Genomic DNA, 18,946 nt, shown 5'->3' with positions numbered 1-18,946 from the left:
TCTCAAAATATGATTTCCGTTTTCAGTGTAAAAATCAAGTCACCTTTAAATCGATAACGATGGAATTTCCGTCTACGTCGTAGACTGCCACGCCATTTTTTTCGTTGGTGACCACTTGCCTACACGGCGTGGTATATGGGCACGAATACAAAATTACGTTGCCATTATCGGTCTTGTTCTTGGTGTGTGCGACGACGTCGACTTTGTGAGTCCTCAAGTCATCTAAAGGCGTAATATAATTTACTATGATAACGTAACTGCCTGGTTTAAACACGGTCACGTTGAACGATATGTCTGGTTGATCAAGGTTGAGGAGAGGCACCCTGTTGAATATGTTGATACGATGCAAGTGCTGCAACATAATTTTATGTCAACCGGAGTTTTCGAACCCGTGAATGGAAAAATTTCACTCTCCAGGAAGATTTTAGCATTTTTGAACCTTAAAATAGAAATGAAACTGGCAGAAAGGATTGTGTGGTGTTGGCAAGTTTCTTAACAGCATTTCCAGCAATGAACGTCGTAACATATTATGATTTGTTAGTCAAGTAACCGAAAAAAAGAAGTATGGTTTTAATAGAAATACAACGAAGAATAGTAGTCCAATAAGTAGTTCCACTATTTCTATACCGACTTTCGTGAAAGTATCTGCGCTCTTTAGTATACTCGAGATCCTCAGACCTACGGGGTAACGGTCCGTACAGAATAATCCATCGAAAAAAGAGGTAAATTACTTAATCCAAAAAGAATCCAGTGAATTGCCTGGAAAGCCTAACTGCAATTGGGACAAGCCACTGTAAAGTTCAAAAGGTCACAACAACAAAATCAACCCATTAAAAATTACAATAAGTGGGCTAGAAACGACGAAGAAAAAACAGATGATTTTTCTAAACACGTAAAAAACGTATTTAAACCCTTTGCCTCAGAATTATCATCTGAAAAAGAAAAAGACATAACAGACTTTTAATCAAGAGTAATGAAAGAAATTAATATCAAAAAAGCACCGTGTGGGCGAGAAACGCCAAAGAAAAGATTTCGCTAAACACGCAAAAAACGTATTTAAACCCTTTCCGTCAGAATCATCATCTGAAGAAGAAAAACGTATAACAGACTTTTAACAAAGAATAATGAAAGAAATTAATATAAAAAATTCACCGTGTGGGCTAGAAACGCCAAAGAAAAAGCAGATGTTTTTTCTAAACAGGTAAAAAACGTATTTAAACCCTTTCCGTCAGTATTATCATCCGAAGAAGAAAAAGACATAACAGACTTTTACTAAAGAATAATGAAAGAAATTAGTATCATAAACGAACCAGGATTCGATATAATCCCTGGAAAAACACCAGAAAATGTTTCATTCTACCGGCCTCTAAGTTAATTACCTATGCTTTGCAAAGTCTTTGCGAAGATGTATGTATTCCGAAGCAACCACGGTACAGTAGAGCAAGTACACAGACCCGTTAACTAAATAAACAGGGACCTAAATGCCAAAAGATAACGTTCAGCTGCCTTTTTCGATATATTCCAGGCGCTTGACAAGGTGTGCCAGTTCCAGCATTATTATTACGATTTTGACTAATATTAATTAGTAGTAACCTTGCCCTTTTTCAAATTCCTATCATTCATGATTCATGACCAATAGAATTCTACCTGAAGAGTAAACATTTCGAGAAGGCTGCGTTTTAATATTTTAGGGAAACACGCCCATTTTAGGCTATTTGCCAACAACATTTCTATTCCCTAAAAGCGTCTTACGTCTCCGTCCTTGAAAAATTCGTTCAGGGGGTCGTTATCTACGCCGTCGCGAATATATCCCCCCACTCCAAACGTTTTGTCGAAGAACGATATGTTGGGATAAGCGTAGTGACGGCATAGGTCTGTCTCGTTGATGGTGCAGGGCGTCTCCACTTTCTGAGATAATACGCTGGCCAGATAAAAGTCCTCGGGGAGAAGAACGAAATAATCCTGAAAGCAGTCGTAATAAATAGGCGAAATTTTCAAACAATGCGGATAGGGCATACCAGAAGAACACTTTCGTTTGCCATAATGGTAACCGACCATCTTCCTGGGTTCATAACGAAAGGAGAAGGGATATTGCCCTTCGAGACTGTAGTGAACGCGGGCTCCGAGGTATTTTTGAACTGGACTTTCAGAAATTGCTCGTTGTCGTTTGGATTATCGGGAGTGATTTTTACTCCCCCGATGACCGTATGGGGGTTATTGTTTACGAACCTAAAGGTAATTTTTACGATTTATTTAAGCGTTTCCACAGGAAGTTTTTTAATTGTGACAGGTCCGATAGGTCAACTATATTGACTATAATTTTGCTGAGTGTGGGGATTTGATCTCTGATATTCTTTTGGCGCCTTTTTTTGGTTGTCTGTGGTCGGTGGTTTATCGGACGGACTGACAGAGAGAGGTTAATGGCGCTAAGAAGAGGAGACACACGTTATTTAACACGCACAATATTATTTTATTTTTATGTAGTTGCGAGAATAAATACTGTCGTGTGAGTTTCCGAGTTTTTATCTGGTCGTAATCGGACGAGAGCCTCCTGGGCCCTACACTGAGCGATACCTATCGCGCCATCTAGCTTCGAAAGTGTGAATCATCACAGCCCTAGAAACCGCCGCCAGAACGCGGACGTGAGTTACTTATTGGTATCGAAATTTTTTGCTCGACTGAGAATTACCAACAACATATATTCTTTATTCTTATTACAAAATTAGGTTTATATGGAATTAAAGACACTGCACTAGTATGGATAAAGAACTTTTTTACTGATAGATCTCACGAGACTAAAATTAATAATAATGTTTCTAGTCATAGGGATAGCGATAGGGTGTACCGCAGGGAAGCGCGTTGGACCCGCTTCTATTTAATATTTATATAAATGATATGTATCAGGATTAAAAAAAACTAATTTGATAACTTTTTTGTCGATGACACGCTTATCTCAGTCTCTGGAAACGACTGGATAGAAATGGCTACCAAACTAAATACCGAAATAGAAGAGCAAGTTTAATAAGCTATTATCTTGATTCGGATCTAAAGGCCATCATCGGTTGGAATTCCTAACGTTTCGCGAGCACGAGTGGCGAGTTTCTTCAGAGGTCCTTCCATCTCCCATATTGGACGTATACTACGATACTCGCTTATCAACGGGCCGCGCAAGCCTTAACCATTTTATCAGCAAGTTTAATGTTGGTTGATGGAATTGCGTACGATCACCAATCGGGCTACCTCAAATTATGGTTAAAAAAAAAGTCAAATTTTTATGAGTTCAATCAACAGTTCAATGTTTCTATAGTAAAAATTACAAATTTACAGAAAACTCTATTCTACGATAGTGTTCGTAATTTTAATGAATTGCCGAATAATATTAAAAACGCGTCTTGTCTAAGAGGATTCAAGGAGAGGCTTACGGGGTATTTGCGAAGTTCATAGTTTGTTTATGTAAATTCGAATTGCTTATGTAAATAGCCCAGTCCTAAATAAATTTATTTATTATTATTATTGTTATTATTATTATTATTATTATATTATATATTAGAAATGACGTATACCAGGGTCACTTCAAAAGTTTCCGACCTCACTCTGAAGATGGCGGAACTACCTACTAAAAGCTAGTGATCGTAGTTGTGCACCTCTAAAAGTTGAGTTGGGCTCTGTATATGGGGACTCTGCACCGTTATTTACCACAGTGAAATTTTGAGCAGCTGAATTAACATGTGGCCGAAAAAGCTTAGAAGATGATGAACGTTTGGGATCTCCAAAAACTGTGACTACCGATCAAACAGTGAACTGCGAAGGGGAAACAGACTCCGAAAAAAGCAAAAACTGGGATAGCCATGGAAAAATTACAGGAGCATCATTACTTGGCAAGCTGAAGACAGAAATTGCGGAAAACGGCCACATTTGCAAAAAAAAATCGTGTTTCACCAAGATAACTCATACCTCAGCGGTTGCCATGGCGAAAAACAACGAATTACGGTTGGAACTGCTTGACCATCCACCTTACTCTGGCCCCAAGCGACCTTTTTTCGTTCCCTTATCTGAAAACTGGACTTGGAGGACAAAGATTTTCATCAAATGAGGAGGCAACCTCCTTCATGAACAATTATTTGCGGAGAAAAACGCTGCCTACTATTTGGATGGGTTAGAGAGATGGGAGAAGTCTATAGAGTTACAAGGAGACTATGTGCAAAACTAAAAAAAGCAATGGAGGAAAAATATCTTCTATTATTATTAGGTCGGAAACTTTTCAAGTGAATTATAAGAAACATTTTTAAAAGAACACAGTTTTATATATTATGTTGTCCCAATGAATAAATAAACCATTTTTAAATGACAGATACCGGTATTTTTTGTTCTTTGAATTTTTGGTCAATTTGGCCCTAATTTTTATAGACTATAAAAAATATCTTTAAAATGTTTCTGCTGTTTTAACCTATAGCGAAAACAGTTTGGATAAACCCAATTCGGTAATCTGCTCTCTTTAATTGGTTTGAACTGACATTGTGAAACGGACAGTATTTAATAACCGTTTTATATAGTTTCCTGGCAAAATCGAAAAAAAATACAACAGTTTGGCAAGGGTGTGCAGCTTTGTATCATGTCGCGGTCACAGATAAAATTTTCCCATCCACTATATACGCAAACTGCAGGATTATTGCTTTTAACGGTTCAGACCAAGGATTATTATTTTTTGAATTTCTCTGGATCTATGGATTATTGAAGGTTAAGATTGTTATGACGAGTATTTTAGGTGATTTTCCTTCGACCCTGAGATTCGTTCATTAAATTATATGATGCCATCACAAAAACGAGCTGTATATGATTCATAAAAAAATTAGGTTACCTGAAAACCATCCTGTACAGGGACGGTTTGTAAATATATAGGTCCTGGATAACTTCCGTTTGCAAATTCGAAAACACGGCGTATCCCTTCCAGGAATAGTTTTTGAAAACGTTTGCATCGTTGTCGTATTTCAGTCGGTTACTTTCTGGCGTGCGGCCTTCTTCGATCTCGTACTGATATTGGTACAACGTAGGGAAATAATGCGCCTGAAGCGGTTCTCTGCATGTCTGTCCCGTGACTCTGGACTGGCATATACACTGTCCCGTCTTTTTGTTGCAGATGTTGCTTACCGCACCGCCAACGTCACATCCACAATCTAAAAAATAAAAAAAGGGTTTATTCGAATTGGCCATTTTACAATTCAAGTAGACCTTTGAAGAAGTGTGCTCTCGTTGCTTTTGTTTAATTTATATATACAGGGTGGCCCGTTTGAGAGGGGCCTATACCTTATCTCGAAACCTATGGGGGTTACGAAAAAAATGTAAATACAAAAGTTGTTTCTATTAAAATGACCTTTATTTTTTTTATTTTCCTAATCGTCACTTTTTTATATACAGCGTTGTAAGAGTTATTATTATTATTATTATTATTAATATTACCGCAACACAGAACTACTATTGTTTTGAAAGCTACTGCGATGATTATGTCAAAAAAGCCAACATTAATAATATCATCAATTTTGTGTTTGTGTCTTTTAACAGGCAGGTTTCTATATATTTTTTTAAGACATTTTTTCCATTTAAGGACCTTATTTACAAGATTCTTAAATTATGAATGTAAAAGAATTTATGAATTATTAGAAAATACTTGCCAATTAAGCCAAAACGATAAGTCAGAATCCCGTACTATGCTATGTAATTGAAATTGCTATTAAATATACAAGATGTCTCATTTAAGAAAATTGAGAAAAGTATCATTTTGCGAAACGTGAAAACACTCGCGTATTTTAAGAAAATATTTTAAATTTGATCATTGGCTAAAGAAAGGCATTATTTTCGTAAAAATAATATATGGAAAAAGTTTAAAAAGTTAATAAGCAACCGAACAATGATGGTTTAAACATAACCCGAATTCTGAAGATGATCATAGACCCATACTCATATATATATCGTTGAATTTGTCTTTGAAAGGACTATCCAAAAATGCAATAAAATGTTGTTGTTAAGTTGAAAAAAAAACTTTTTTATCACGCTCTCTCACCTTTACATCCGAAAAGATTTTCCTCCTCTAAACTGTATGTGCCATCCGCGCATTCCGAACAGCTCCTTCCTATTACTGAAGGTTTGCAAACGCATTGTCCGTCTTCCGTGTCGCACACTGCTATGCCGCCCAAAACTCCTGCAGGGTTGCAACCGCATTCCTCGCAACCTTCCGGATTATTGGGATTTAGGTTCCAATATAACGGCCTAGGTCAAACAAAACAATATTATTTATGAAAAAAAAAACTAATGCTAAAGATTTTTTTTAATTCTATTGAAGACTACTTTGAACAATGTATTATAAAAGTATTAATTAAAACTTTTGACGACTTTCTTGTACGATTTTTCTTGTAAAATATCATAAAACTTCTTTAATGACAATGTTTTTAGTCTCAAACTTGATACTGGCGAATAAGTTGCGCAACTAGCATGAATATGCAAGCTTTCCGGTGACATGCTTTCATTAGCTCCCGTTGAATTTATCGTTGCCCCTTAGGCAATGTGTTAAAGCTTGTGTACACCAACCTCAACTTGCCTATTAAGTAGTTGATCCTCTAGGGAGGTTGAAATTAGGTCTAACAACGTTGGAAATGTTTTTTTAAAGCTCCATAACCAAGCAATTGGCGAGAAAATATTGTATTTTAAATGTTATTTATAACCACTTAAGTACAGTTGATATTGACGTTTCCTCTCTTAGTTCCTCTCATTTTAAGTCACTAAATATAAATTTTTGTTGCGGTGAATATAGTTCACTATTTTAGTGGAGAAAATATAGTTGAATAGTGACAGTTTAAGTCAATCTTTTAGTCACTAAATATTAAAAATTAAATAACATACCTGCATTTATTGCAAATACGTCCCTGAACTCTTTCCTTACACTGACATAGCTCCCCCGCGGGTACCGATCCACAGCCAGCGAATCCAGCCACAACTCCGGCAGGATGGCAGTTGCAATCTAAGGTTTTTCTTTCATAATGCCACGCACCCGATTACAACGCGAACAACTCACCTTCACAGGCGGGAAAATTGTAATACCCCTCCTTGCACAAGTCACAGCGCTGACCAGCGAAATTACTGTGACATTCGCATTTACCTTCAGCGTCGCAGGATATGCCGTTAGATCCGTCGTAGTCGCATTCACATGCTATATAAACAGTTCGTGGACGGAGGTTCCAAATTAAAGAGAAATTAGCAGAAGAAAATTCAATAAGCTAAGTAGTATATTAAATTTACAAAAAATGCGATATAGTATAGCCGCGCAAGAATTTCTAGAAGGTGCTATGAATATTAGGCATTCAAACGCACAAACAACACTTCTGAGCTTCATTTTGAGTTCAGATTACAAATCGGCCTCCCCCATAAGACACAAAAAAGAAAAAAAAGTCTAGATACCAGAAGAATCAATGAACGTGTTCAAAGACTGTAGACACAATTATTAACACCACACCAGACCCAGAAAACAGTAGACTACGTTGACTATCACTCTGTAGATGCTTAGATGAAAGCTCAGAAATGGACAAAAAGCTTCAATTCTGGCACAGAGCCAAAAAACTACTCAGAAACCAGAACAACAAACTTTAAACTCTAATGATAGAATTTAGAGAAAAATGTGAAATAGTGGAAAGTGACGCAAAATAAAGATAACAGTCCAGGGTCAGGAAACATCCCAGCTCTATTGCTGATCAATTGCATTGATGTACTGATGCCGTAGATAGTGGTAGGTTTGGAGCGTCCAACATACCCGCGAAAGTATATTATGTCGAGTATAATCATCTGATTTTCTACTATAAAGCCCTGTAGATATGTCTGGACTACCAGAACGTTACATGAGAAAGGGAAAAACTTTTGCCCTGGATATACTTAAACCTATAAACAGAACTTGTCAGATGCGTTAAAATCAATGCAAGCGTGAGTAGCGCAGCGATGTTTACTAGGGCCTCAGCTTTATCACATATATCAGTATTTTATGAACCAAAATTAAAATAAATACATATAAATGACTATTTGCATATGACACAAATATATCCAGTAATCCCATTATCCAGTGTAATGATTTAGGAATTAGGACATCACTTGGTGTGATTGCAGTTAATTAAAAGTGTGAAGAACCTTAATTTCATGATACTGAAACAACGGAGATAAGATATAGGTTAAGATATAGATAAGTTTCTTAGTAATCGTATGGAGTATAAAAACAATTTCAAAAATCGATTAGACATTAACATGAAGCCAGTAGGTTAATAACAATAATAATAACTTATTGTTGTTCATTTGATTTTAAATATTAACAATCAGCAATTACATTACATTACTATTAACAATTATAGCACACATTATCAAAAGTTAACAAGTATAACAGTAACGTTGTTTAAACAATTAAAGGTTGTTTCTTTAATTTAAAAGTTATACTATATAGCTTTTATTATCATTTTCTAGTCTATTCCAAATAAACTCAATCAAAATCGCTTAGCCAGATCCAGTCAGTTTTTTACTATATCATTTGATGTAACTCTTGGTTTAGGAGACAGGGCATTGAACACTTCTGGTCCAGTGCAGTATATATGTTTCTGGCACGCTACATGTTTGAGGTTCTGTAGATCCAAATCGTGCTGGGGCACCAGATCTTGTGTTAATACCACGATTTATTTTGGTTTTATAATAGTTGGTTTTTAACAGAAATCTTATCACTTATTTGATATACAATTGTTTAAAAGTAAGTAGATTTCTCTCCTTAAAGAGTAAGTTAGTCCGGGTATCGCTTTTTTTAAATACATCGTTTTTATAACCCAATATAGACTATATTAGTGAAAAATATACCATTCTTAGTCCCTCCAAGGATAATATATTACTTAATTCATAGAACTTATAGATTAGTTTTCTGATTTTTCTAGTTAATAATAATAATTAATATGATTGTTCATCAATCAGTGTGCCCTGATATTTTGTAAAAGTTTTTCTTTCAAAAAAGTTTAGTTTCTGAATATTCGTAGGTAGATATTTCCTCGATCAAAATGTGTTTTATTTATATTTAAGGACAAGAAACTATGGTCTAGCCATTTCTTTAATCCTGTTATTCTAATGGAATCCTCCCAAGATTTACCCGATACAATCAGTGGTGTATCATCAATAAACTAAAACACGTTCCTCTCATTAGTTACAGACATTATTCCGCTAATGTACGCCAATTAAACATCAGCGGCCCAAGCACCGTGCCCTACGGCACACCAAATCCTGTGGCCTGTATTGTACGACCAAAAATATAGTGCATTTATTGCTTTGACGTTTTAAGCATTTTACAGTACCTTAACCGCAGGCCTTTGCAGGACCGTGGTAAAACCCATCCCAACAGATGTTTATTCTGCATTGAATAGGTCTTGTCTAAGATGGACCGTAACGAATATTTGTAGAAACGTATAAATGTAAATAAAAAATAAATAAATGGACCGTTTTAAATTTGATTAAGCATTGATATAAATCGTTCTTAAGAGTTTAATCTAAATTGCAATATGTTCGTATATATTATGTATTTAAGTACCTGATTCTAGAGCTTTTTGATCCTGCGAGGAGGTTGTCGCTGGGTAGTTCAAAGTGTAAAGGTACTCTATTTATCTTACATGTAATTTTGAAAATAATATTTTTTCTCTTGTGTGCCTGTCGACTAACAATATTCTTCTTCTTGTATTTTTGACTCTTCTACATAGTTCTTCGATTTGTAAACAACATTTTTTTTAAGATTATAGATTACATTCGCGGTAGATAAACGTACGTCATAAGAATAAAGATAAATATATAATAATATATAAGGTTCCCTTAAAATGTGGAGACAGTGGAATGAAGCAGAATTTGAAGACGAAGTGGAGATGGTAGTCGAACTGTGGGGTCTTATGGTGTACGTACAAATTTACGCACTTGCCATTAACTTGTTGCGCTGGTGAAGGACCATTGATTGATTGAATACTTACAAAGTGAACCGAACATTTAATGTTGTTGTACATGTTTCAGGAATTGCTCGGCGAAAAAAGATTGAAAACATATCCCGCTTGTTAGTGTAGGTAGATAAATTCCTAGGACGGTCCTAGAAGTAAGGTGTAAGGGTCTGCTCGGCAGGGTGTTCTATAAGGGGCTGCGGTTTTGGGGTAATAATCAGTAGGCAAAGTTAATAACGGGATCGGTTGTAATAGCACTATACCTGTAACCTATCCAGGTTGCAAGCTATTTTCACACTCCGTGTTCTCTCATTGTAATTGGATCTAAATAGGTTAATTGCTACTCCTCTTACACCAATATCATTCAGATATATTGAGACCTTATACTTGATACACTTTTCAATTATTTTATTCACAACCGGTCTATAGTTACTAGTAATTTTTTTGTTGCCATGTTTAAATAGAGGAACAACAACGGCATTTTTGAGAACATCAGGTAAGACCCCAGTACTGAACACACAATTTCGAATATGCTTTTTAAACTTAATTTACTGTAGAACTGGTGAACTTTGGCTCAAAAAGGGACATTCAACATCAGAAAAAACTGAAACTGCATGCTACTTGAATTATCGGACTTTCTGTTTTATATACTGCTGATGACAATAATAAAAACAACTTACGCTTGCAGTCCGGGTAGCTGTAAAATCCGGGACTGCACTGTTCGCAAGTCTTGCCAGCGTAGTTACCGAGGCATGAGCACTTTCCGGTGGCGCTGCACGTCGACCCGTGAGAACCGACTTTACTACAGTTACAGGGTTGGCAATCTGGATAGCCGTAGTAACCAAGTATGCATTTATCGCATCGGTCACCGCCGTAACCCTCTTTGCAAATACACTGCCCCGTCGATTTGTCGCATATACCGTCTTTTGTACCCTTGATGTCGCAGTTACAATCTAAAAGTAAATGTAGTCACGCCACAAGAACACTATACAAGGGTCTCACGATTGATGGAACGTTAGACGTTGTAGGAAAACGTGACGTGACGATTTGGCCACCTAAGTTTTTCACGCTCATTTTCAACGTGACAGTGTTGTCGATTGTATTGAAAAGTAGCGACAACTTTGTTTTTTTTTTAATTGACAACTTGTGTATATAGCGTGACATATTTCTCGCCAACTATTTCTAGCTGTTTTCCAGGTATTAATTAATTTTAAAGTGATGTCATAATCATTCAATTCAATTTAATTTAATTCAAAAATGAGTTTTCGCTCATGTGGTTTAAGACAGAAAACTATATGTTTGCAAATTCTCTGTACAGTGTGTCCATTTTTCGGTGTCATTAAACGATGCGATTTTTTGGAGTCCAGTGCCGTACTCTAATTTTTGTAAGATTTTCAAAAATATATAATAGTCATAAATATTTAATGAGAGTTTAGAAAATGGTCCGTTTAACATACAGCGATTTTTATTATTATTAGAAAAAATTCGAACTATATAATACTCAAACTGATTTGCGTCAGGCATTTTTCGCACACTAAAATTCTTTTTTAAGGATCTATGAGGACAATGGGTCTTGTTGCTATTCATTAAAATACCTGTCTACATGTTAGAAACCGTATAATCAATCGAATTTTAGAATATAACCCAGTGCGCCTCTATCTTCTCACCCAAAAAATGTCGGCCTAAACGAGAGTACATTTCCCATGAAAAATTAAAAAAAAATCCAGATTTTCGTCATATTTTAACTCGACAGATATTTATATAAAGCCTTGTGGTGGATATACTCCGTCAAACTTATACCATACATACTTCAAAAGCTTACGTTGAATTGTTTACAGGCTGTTAATATGACAATTGTACCCAGGAGACCAAACTACTGCCAGTACCTTATTAACATGAGGAACACAGGATAATTTCGAGTCGAATATTATCCCCGATTTCACAGCTATATTTATGCTGGTAAAACTACTACGTTGAAGAGTAAGACAGTCCTCTGAATACCGGATTAAAAAAAAATTACGTCATTTGCATATATCAATTGCCCCAGTATAGGCGTACTGAATGTGGTTATACAAGTATGAAGAAAACAAATTAACAAGCGATTCAGAAAATCCAAAAGCACTGAGCTTGTGGACTAGAATTTTGTGATCTAGGCGATTAAACGCTTTGGAAAAATCAAAACCTATGACGTCTATTTGAGAACTTTCATCAATAGCTTCAGAATGGATCTTCCATTAAAAAATCCACGTTGTTGGGGGACTATTTGGTTCTTAACAACATGAAATATTTGTCCTCCGAATAAGGTTCAAATTCGTAATTGTCATGTCGAAAAAAGTAAAACCGCCAGTTTCTATTTTTATGCTATAAAAAATTTCTCAATTGGTGAGAAAACTCACAATAAAATTTAACTTTGAACGACCTGTATCTCTCTCTCCCTCTAGTACCATGAGTTTAGAGATTCTTACTTACTTATGTTTCAGAAATTTTGACTTATATACAGGAATAGAAAAATTAATTTAAATTAAATTTAAATCTGTATGTTAGTAAGAATTCTTGTGAACGCTTATGTTAGCTTGATTCATAGTAAATTAATAAGCTACCTCATAGCTTAGATAGTTGTATAATTTAATTGATTTTGTAGCGGTTTATCTTTCCAGAAACTCTGACTTATTTTGCATAAATTCTGATTATTCTTTCAGAAATTCTTATTTCTCAAAAATTTGTCTTATTATTATTTATTTTTATTGGCCTTTCAGCCAGATATTTTACAAACATTATCAGAAAGTGACATCAGTTTTCTCGATACGAGTGGCAACACTGCGACCCCTAAAATATTTGATATCGATAGAGGAAAGTCAAAAACTCTTGTAACCAAACCATCCAAAGTCCTACCAACCGCGAGACACCCTAGACACGTGGTCGAACATTACATTGGCATGACGGATAGTTGTAGTAGCCGTTCTGGCACTCGTCGCACTTTCTGCCAGAGTAATTTACTTTGCACGTGCAATTTCCGGTGTTCTCGTCGCACGACTCCGAATCTGCGCCGTACGTATCACACTGGCACGCTGCAAACAAATCGTTTCGAAAATTGCGAAACAACGACGTGCCTGAATTTGTTTACATCCGCATTCTGGAAAGTTGTAGTATCCGGGGGAGCACTGTTTGCAGTAGTCGCCGCCGTAGTTCGGTCGGCATGTGCACGTTCCGTCTTTGGCGGAGCACTGCAGGTCCAGGGTGCCGTTCAAGAAACACTCGCATTCTCTGCACCTGGGATAGTCGAAGTAGCCGAAACTGCAACTGTCGCAGTTGGGCGGGTTGTACTGTTTGCGACATTCGCAACGTCCCGAACCTTCTGCGCAGTTCCCGGTCGAGTAGAAGACGTCGCATTGACAAGCTGAAAGATGCGCGTGAGGTTCTTACTGCACCATAAACAGTCAAATTTATTTGGAAAAGAATTTTAGCCTTTTATCATTGATATCATGATACGACTTGGTCTTCATAGTTAAGAGTATACACGAAGGAGCGGTGTCCAACGCCCTTCAATTTATTCTTGATACCAATGAAAGTGGTACCATTCAGTCGGAAAAAAGGATTGAAAGATGCGCGTGAGGTAGTTACTGCAGCATAAACAATCAAATTTATATGGAAAATAATTTTAGCCTTTTATCACTGATATCATGATGCGACTAGGTCTTCATAGTTAAGAGTATACACGAAGGAGCGGTGTCCAACCCTCTTCAATTTTTCCCTAATATCACTCGGAAGAAAAGATTGAAACATTCCTTTCTTCAGAGTATCTAGGTGTGATTCTGGATAGAATGCCGTAGTAGAACTCTTATTTAGAGAGTGTAATCAGAAAAGGGGAAGTATCCCTTTGAACATGTCACAGGGTAAGATACAATGGTCATGATCTGGTATGGATCTATATAGTCTGCTTACCTAGGCTAAACTGCTGGGGCTGTTATTAACAGCAACCTTGGAAGCACTCCTCCCTGAAGGTCGGAGTAAGGTGGGCAAATGCTATATGAGACGACTGGAAGTGTGTGTTGTACCGAATCATATCATTCGAAAGCTGCGACTGATTAATTAAAACTCTGAAATCATTAGACTTTATAAGAAGGCTGAATTTGATGATTGAACACTGAATGAACTAATCAGAATATCGTGTGTTACGAAGATAAAACGGAAAGTAAAATCTGAAAGAAAATGGGTCAATGCAGATTGACTTTTGAAAAACAAAAAAATCGTTCACGCACCTGTTACAGATATTAGAAAAATTGATTCAGAGTTACCTGCGCTACGTTTGAGAAGATCTAATGTTACTATAGATTCTTATCATTTTTTTTTAAATATCAAATATGTTTGGAAATATTTGTTTACAAATAACGAAAAGCGCACAAACACATTTGCAAATAAATGTTACCCTGTATGGTTCGGTAAGATCACAGAAACTGGGTAGCTCAACGCTGGAGATAAACGACCAAAGACTATGAAAAAGGTCTGAAAAGGCGCCACTTTGTGCATCACAAGTGCATACAAAGGGAAAGTAACAAATTTTTTGTGTCTCAAGAGAATATGATACATTTCACAAATTAACCTTCACTTTGTGCCCATTTTCTTTTGAAAAAGCGATCTTTATTTCACAGAATCTGGTCACATTTTGAGAAAATGCTTCCAAGCTGAAATGTGTCAAATTGACTATAACTGTCCGCTGCCATGTTAGTTGTTGACGCGGCTAGGTCTTATTGGTCGAAATTGTCATTAGAAATAACTGGTCTTATTGGATGAAAATGAGAATTGAAGTTATCGCACAAGTTAATGTTTGATCCAGCCTCAGGGGATAGATCGTTTGATATACAAAAGGATGCAAAGCAGATCTAACTAAAGAGGCGGGAATATACGGGGGGGAGCAGATACATGTGACTCTGGAAATCTTGTCCGGCGCACCCTAAACAGAGATCTAGGCGAGTGTGTCCAATAGAGCCAACGTCGCTGCAAACAACTACAAAGGAGACTTCAATGACAGGGGCTGTCGACCACAACAAATGTTGGTTGTGTTTAGAAGAGTTTAAAATCCATATTCGTTTCGTAACCTGCTGCGCACCATTAGGGCGCAAACGATCAATTATTATGCTTGAAGAATACATACATTCCAGGGGAGGAAGCAAGATGAATGTCTGAACGCGGCGCAATATCTACACACACACAAACACACGATGGCACTGTGCCACAGATAAGTAAGGGTAAAATAGTTTCTTGATGGCCACGAGATTATTCTTAGGTGTATACTTACGTTGACAAACATCAGTTTCGTTCCACAGTTTGTGATATGGTCGGTAGAACTTTGGTTTGCACTTGTTGCAGTTGATGCCTTCGGTGTTGTGGCGGCAATTTTTGCAAACACCCCCACCCTCGTAATTTCCGTGTATGTCGAGGGAAAGTTTTTCTCTATCGACGTCTGGATCGTATTCGCATTCGTTGCTGTGTTGGAAGCAGTTACAAGCTAAAAAAATCGTTAATTTTGGAATTGGTAAAAGTGCAAAAATTTGTTGTTTCTTCCTACGATATAGCGGAGGCAACAATTAGCTCGCCTCAATGGTATACTATTAAACAACACAGGAACCAAAGAACCGCCGTTATTCATTTCACAAAGTAACGTAACACTACACGGTAGTTTTGTAAGGTTAAAAGTTTAGTACCTTTTTTACTTTGATTAACTATTAGTGAGTATCCCTTTTAACATCTTGTTATTCGTGAATGCTTGGCAAAAGAGGTATGGTTTATTCATAGATATAAGAAAGTGACCAATTGCTTTTGAATGGGATTATCCAACGGTGGTCATTAACATACAATGCAACAAGATTATTACCTAAAGTTTCGGAATTTAAATTCAGGTAAAATTGTGGTCCGTAATAGAAAATAATTTTATACCTACCTGTGTTTAATATTCTTTGGTTTGGAATACTACTTAGTTTAAGTTTATTAGTAATCATTCTCGTTTCGTGTGTAATACAGGGTGTGTTGAATCGTATGCGAATTATGCAAAATATGTGCGAGTCTAGTGTATCTCAGGAGATGCTCCCGCCCAAATGTAGAAAACACTATTCTATAGAGACTAAGGAGGTTATAAACAATGTTTATTCAACTGTATGGAAAATTGTGAATAATCCCATTTCAGCGAGGAAGAAAAGAAGCGATGCTGATATTTTCTCGAGTGTAGATGAAAGTGATCAAGATATAATACGGCGTAAAATTTACCAGTTATTCGAGGAACAAAGCGTGCCTACATTAGATATCTTCATTAGGAGGCTTGAAAAAGATGAAACCAGTGTTAAATGTTTCAGAACTACCTTATGGAAGTGTATTCAACACAAAAAAATAGGATTTACAGAGAACAACAAAGCCCAATTATTTACTTGGATGAAATCTGGTTCGACACTTATGATATCCCGGAAAAGGGTTGGGTTGACTCAACTGATAAGTGTAAAACAAACGCGCCATCAAAAAAAGGTAAAATAATAACTACTTTGCATGCTGAAAAATATTGAAGATTCTTCTCTGGATTACAATGAAGACACCACCGCTGATTTATTTGAAAGTTGGTTTAAAAACAAACTAGTTCCAAACATTCCTCCTAATAGCGAATTGTAATGGACAATGTAAATTATCACAGTAGACAGTTGACTAAAAGCCCTTCTTCATGTGACACAAAAGCAACAATCCCAAACTACATGTATAATAACGACATTTATTTTCACGAAGATTATACCAAAAAGCAATTAATGGAGGTTCTACAAAGCTTGAACCTACAAAAGGAATACGTCTATGATAATTATGCAAAAAATCTAGAGCATACCACTGTATATTTAATCCCCTTGAACATGTTTGGCACCAACTGAAATCTGCCATTCGTCGTAACAATGTTTTTCCCCGTGTTAACTCCAATGTCCTCAAACTTATAAAAACCGCAGTTTTAAACATCCCTCCACAAAGTTGGACAAATTCTGTTAAACATATAGAAAAAGCAGAACAATCGTATATCCATATTACAAATAATATAGAACAAATAATAATTAGAACAGGCGATGATAGCAATAGTGATATGGATATATTATGTGAATAATTTTAAGTAATTTGAGTAGATAATAAAAATATTGTGTAATTTTATTTTAGATTTAAACATAAATACATACATAAATAAATAAATATTGTTTAGTATTTTTCCTAACAGAACCCCAAATAATTAAATTCTAAGCAAAGTACAGACCTGTTCGGCCATATTTCATTCTTACAGCTTGCTCGGGTCTTTCCCTAATTCGTATCAGTTAGTCACTTTCTTATATCTATGAACAGACTTTACAATACCTGCTGTGCTACAAGAAAAAAGACTTTCGCAATGGTTTCCGATTCAGAGACTTCTGTTAAAGAGCACAGATGGATTAGCAGTTTAGCAGTATATTATGTAACCACATTTTTAGTCACATGGAATGATCTTCGGTGCCGGAAACTCCTATTTGTTTAGAGGGCAACTGGGTAAACATTTTATGCATTCTACATTCAGTCAAATAACCACCACTATTCTTGCAGGCATTCCGCTGTTATTTCTTATTGCATTTTTAGGAAATACGCAACATTTGAAATTGATGTTAACTTTTGTACCTGTCATTCCAAGACAGAACTTATTAATTTGTTATTTGGTGATAATTTCTAATGACCTCAGAATCTAGTGAGTGAGTGGTTGTGGTATTCTGTGGCGTTACTCAAAGTAGGGACAACTCCGAATGTTGTTATTTTTCTCCGCATCTTGCAGTGACTAAATGTGATACATACAATCACTTACCTTCGCATTTAAATGGATCCGCGTATTTTGATTGCCGCCACGCCTTTTGTTCGAAACCCGGACAACACCTGTCACACTTTGCGCCGCACGTGTTGTGCTTGCAGTTGCACATGAGAATTCTGTTGTCCTTGGGGTCGGGAAGGTCGCAGGTTTGCGCATGGCCGTTACACATGCAACGCCCACCAATGCTTATGTCTTTGATGGAGTAGAAATACTGAAAGCGTCCGTGACGTTTTGGTGGACCAGAAAATGGCAGTTTACTTACTCTCCGAGTGACGGTTGGATCTTGCCTGGCCACCGACATTAGATGGCCCAAGAGATTTTTTGTCCTCAGAAACCTCAAACGTACGTTAGTAGCTCTCGTCCATTCTTGGAGTACGGTTGAATTGAAGTAATGTGTTGCCGATGGTCGATTGGTTAGTAACGAGATGGGTATCTAAAACGGACTTATAGGTATTTTTCTTAACAAAAAATCGTCAGTTACTTCTCCGCCCTCAAGTGGAACGATTTTGGAGTACTCTGTGGTGCACACGACTGAATCGTCGTTAGTGATCGGCTGTAGCGTTTCCTTGCCGAAGTAGGTTTCGCAGTCCGCCGGTGAATCGGAAAAATACTGCCAAGGCTGGTACGTCTTGCCGTAATCGGCAGACTTTTCAAGCACCCACAAACCAGGTCGCGGCGAATTCGCCATGTAAATGTAGACGTATGCGACGTGGAATTCCTGCACGGAAAATGGAAAAGCCGAAATGAATAAAGGGTGTGTCATTCAATCGCTCCAGAAGTGAAAATTGGATGATCTGGATGGCCAACTCCAGAGTTCCTTTGACTCCTTTGACACACATATGACTAAAGCAAACGTGTCAACTAAATATTAAAAACTTTTAAGTTTGATTGATCTTTAGTATGAAAAAGCCATACAACTTTTTAGTGAATTTGTATCATACAAATTTGGCACACATATAACTAAAACCAACAAGTCAACTAAATAGGAAGAACTTTTAAGTTTTATTGATCTTTGATACAGAAAATATGAAAAAGCACGACACCTTTTTAGGGAATTTGTATCGTGCAAATTTGGCACACATATAACTAAAACCAACATGTCAACTAAATAGGAACA

The 18,946-nt window shown here is 36.7% G+C and overlaps 1 protein-coding gene across 1 annotated transcript in view; it reads right to left on the bottom strand.

The window, feature by feature from the left end:
• Window positions 1–18,946, bottom strand: part of LOC132707756 (laminin subunit alpha) — a 111,908-nt gene that overhangs the window by 59,137 nt on the left and 33,825 nt on the right. The window contains exons 3-16 of the mRNA XM_060679697.1: window positions 18,311–18,547; window positions 18,092–18,262; window positions 17,827–18,040; window positions 15,280–15,489; window positions 13,108–13,380; window positions 12,914–13,051; window positions 10,664–10,936; window positions 7,067–7,201; window positions 6,895–7,012; window positions 6,059–6,264; window positions 4,859–5,174; window positions 2,019–2,229; window positions 1,753–1,962; window positions 44–352 (exon numbers count right to left, since the gene is read on the bottom strand). Coding sequence (XP_060535680.1) covers window positions 44–352; window positions 1,753–1,962; window positions 2,019–2,229; window positions 4,859–5,174; window positions 6,059–6,264; window positions 6,895–7,012; window positions 7,067–7,201; window positions 10,664–10,936; window positions 12,914–13,051; window positions 13,108–13,380; window positions 15,280–15,489; window positions 17,827–18,040; window positions 18,092–18,262; window positions 18,311–18,547 — 3,021 coding nt within the window. The remainder of the gene's footprint in view (window positions 1–43; window positions 353–1,752; window positions 1,963–2,018; window positions 2,230–4,858; window positions 5,175–6,058; window positions 6,265–6,894; window positions 7,013–7,066; window positions 7,202–10,663; window positions 10,937–12,913; window positions 13,052–13,107; window positions 13,381–15,279; window positions 15,490–17,826; window positions 18,041–18,091; window positions 18,263–18,310; window positions 18,548–18,946) is intronic.

This window comes from Cylas formicarius, unplaced genomic scaffold, assembly GCF_029955315.1.
Source record: "Cylas formicarius isolate icCylForm1 unplaced genomic scaffold, icCylForm1.1 PGA_scaffold_9__14_contigs__length_23061073, whole genome shotgun sequence".
Taxonomy (NCBI): Eukaryota; Metazoa; Arthropoda; class Insecta; order Coleoptera; family Brentidae; genus Cylas; species Cylas formicarius.
Note: the sequence above shows the minus strand (reverse complement) of the source record. Positions and strands in the feature narration are given on the sequence as shown.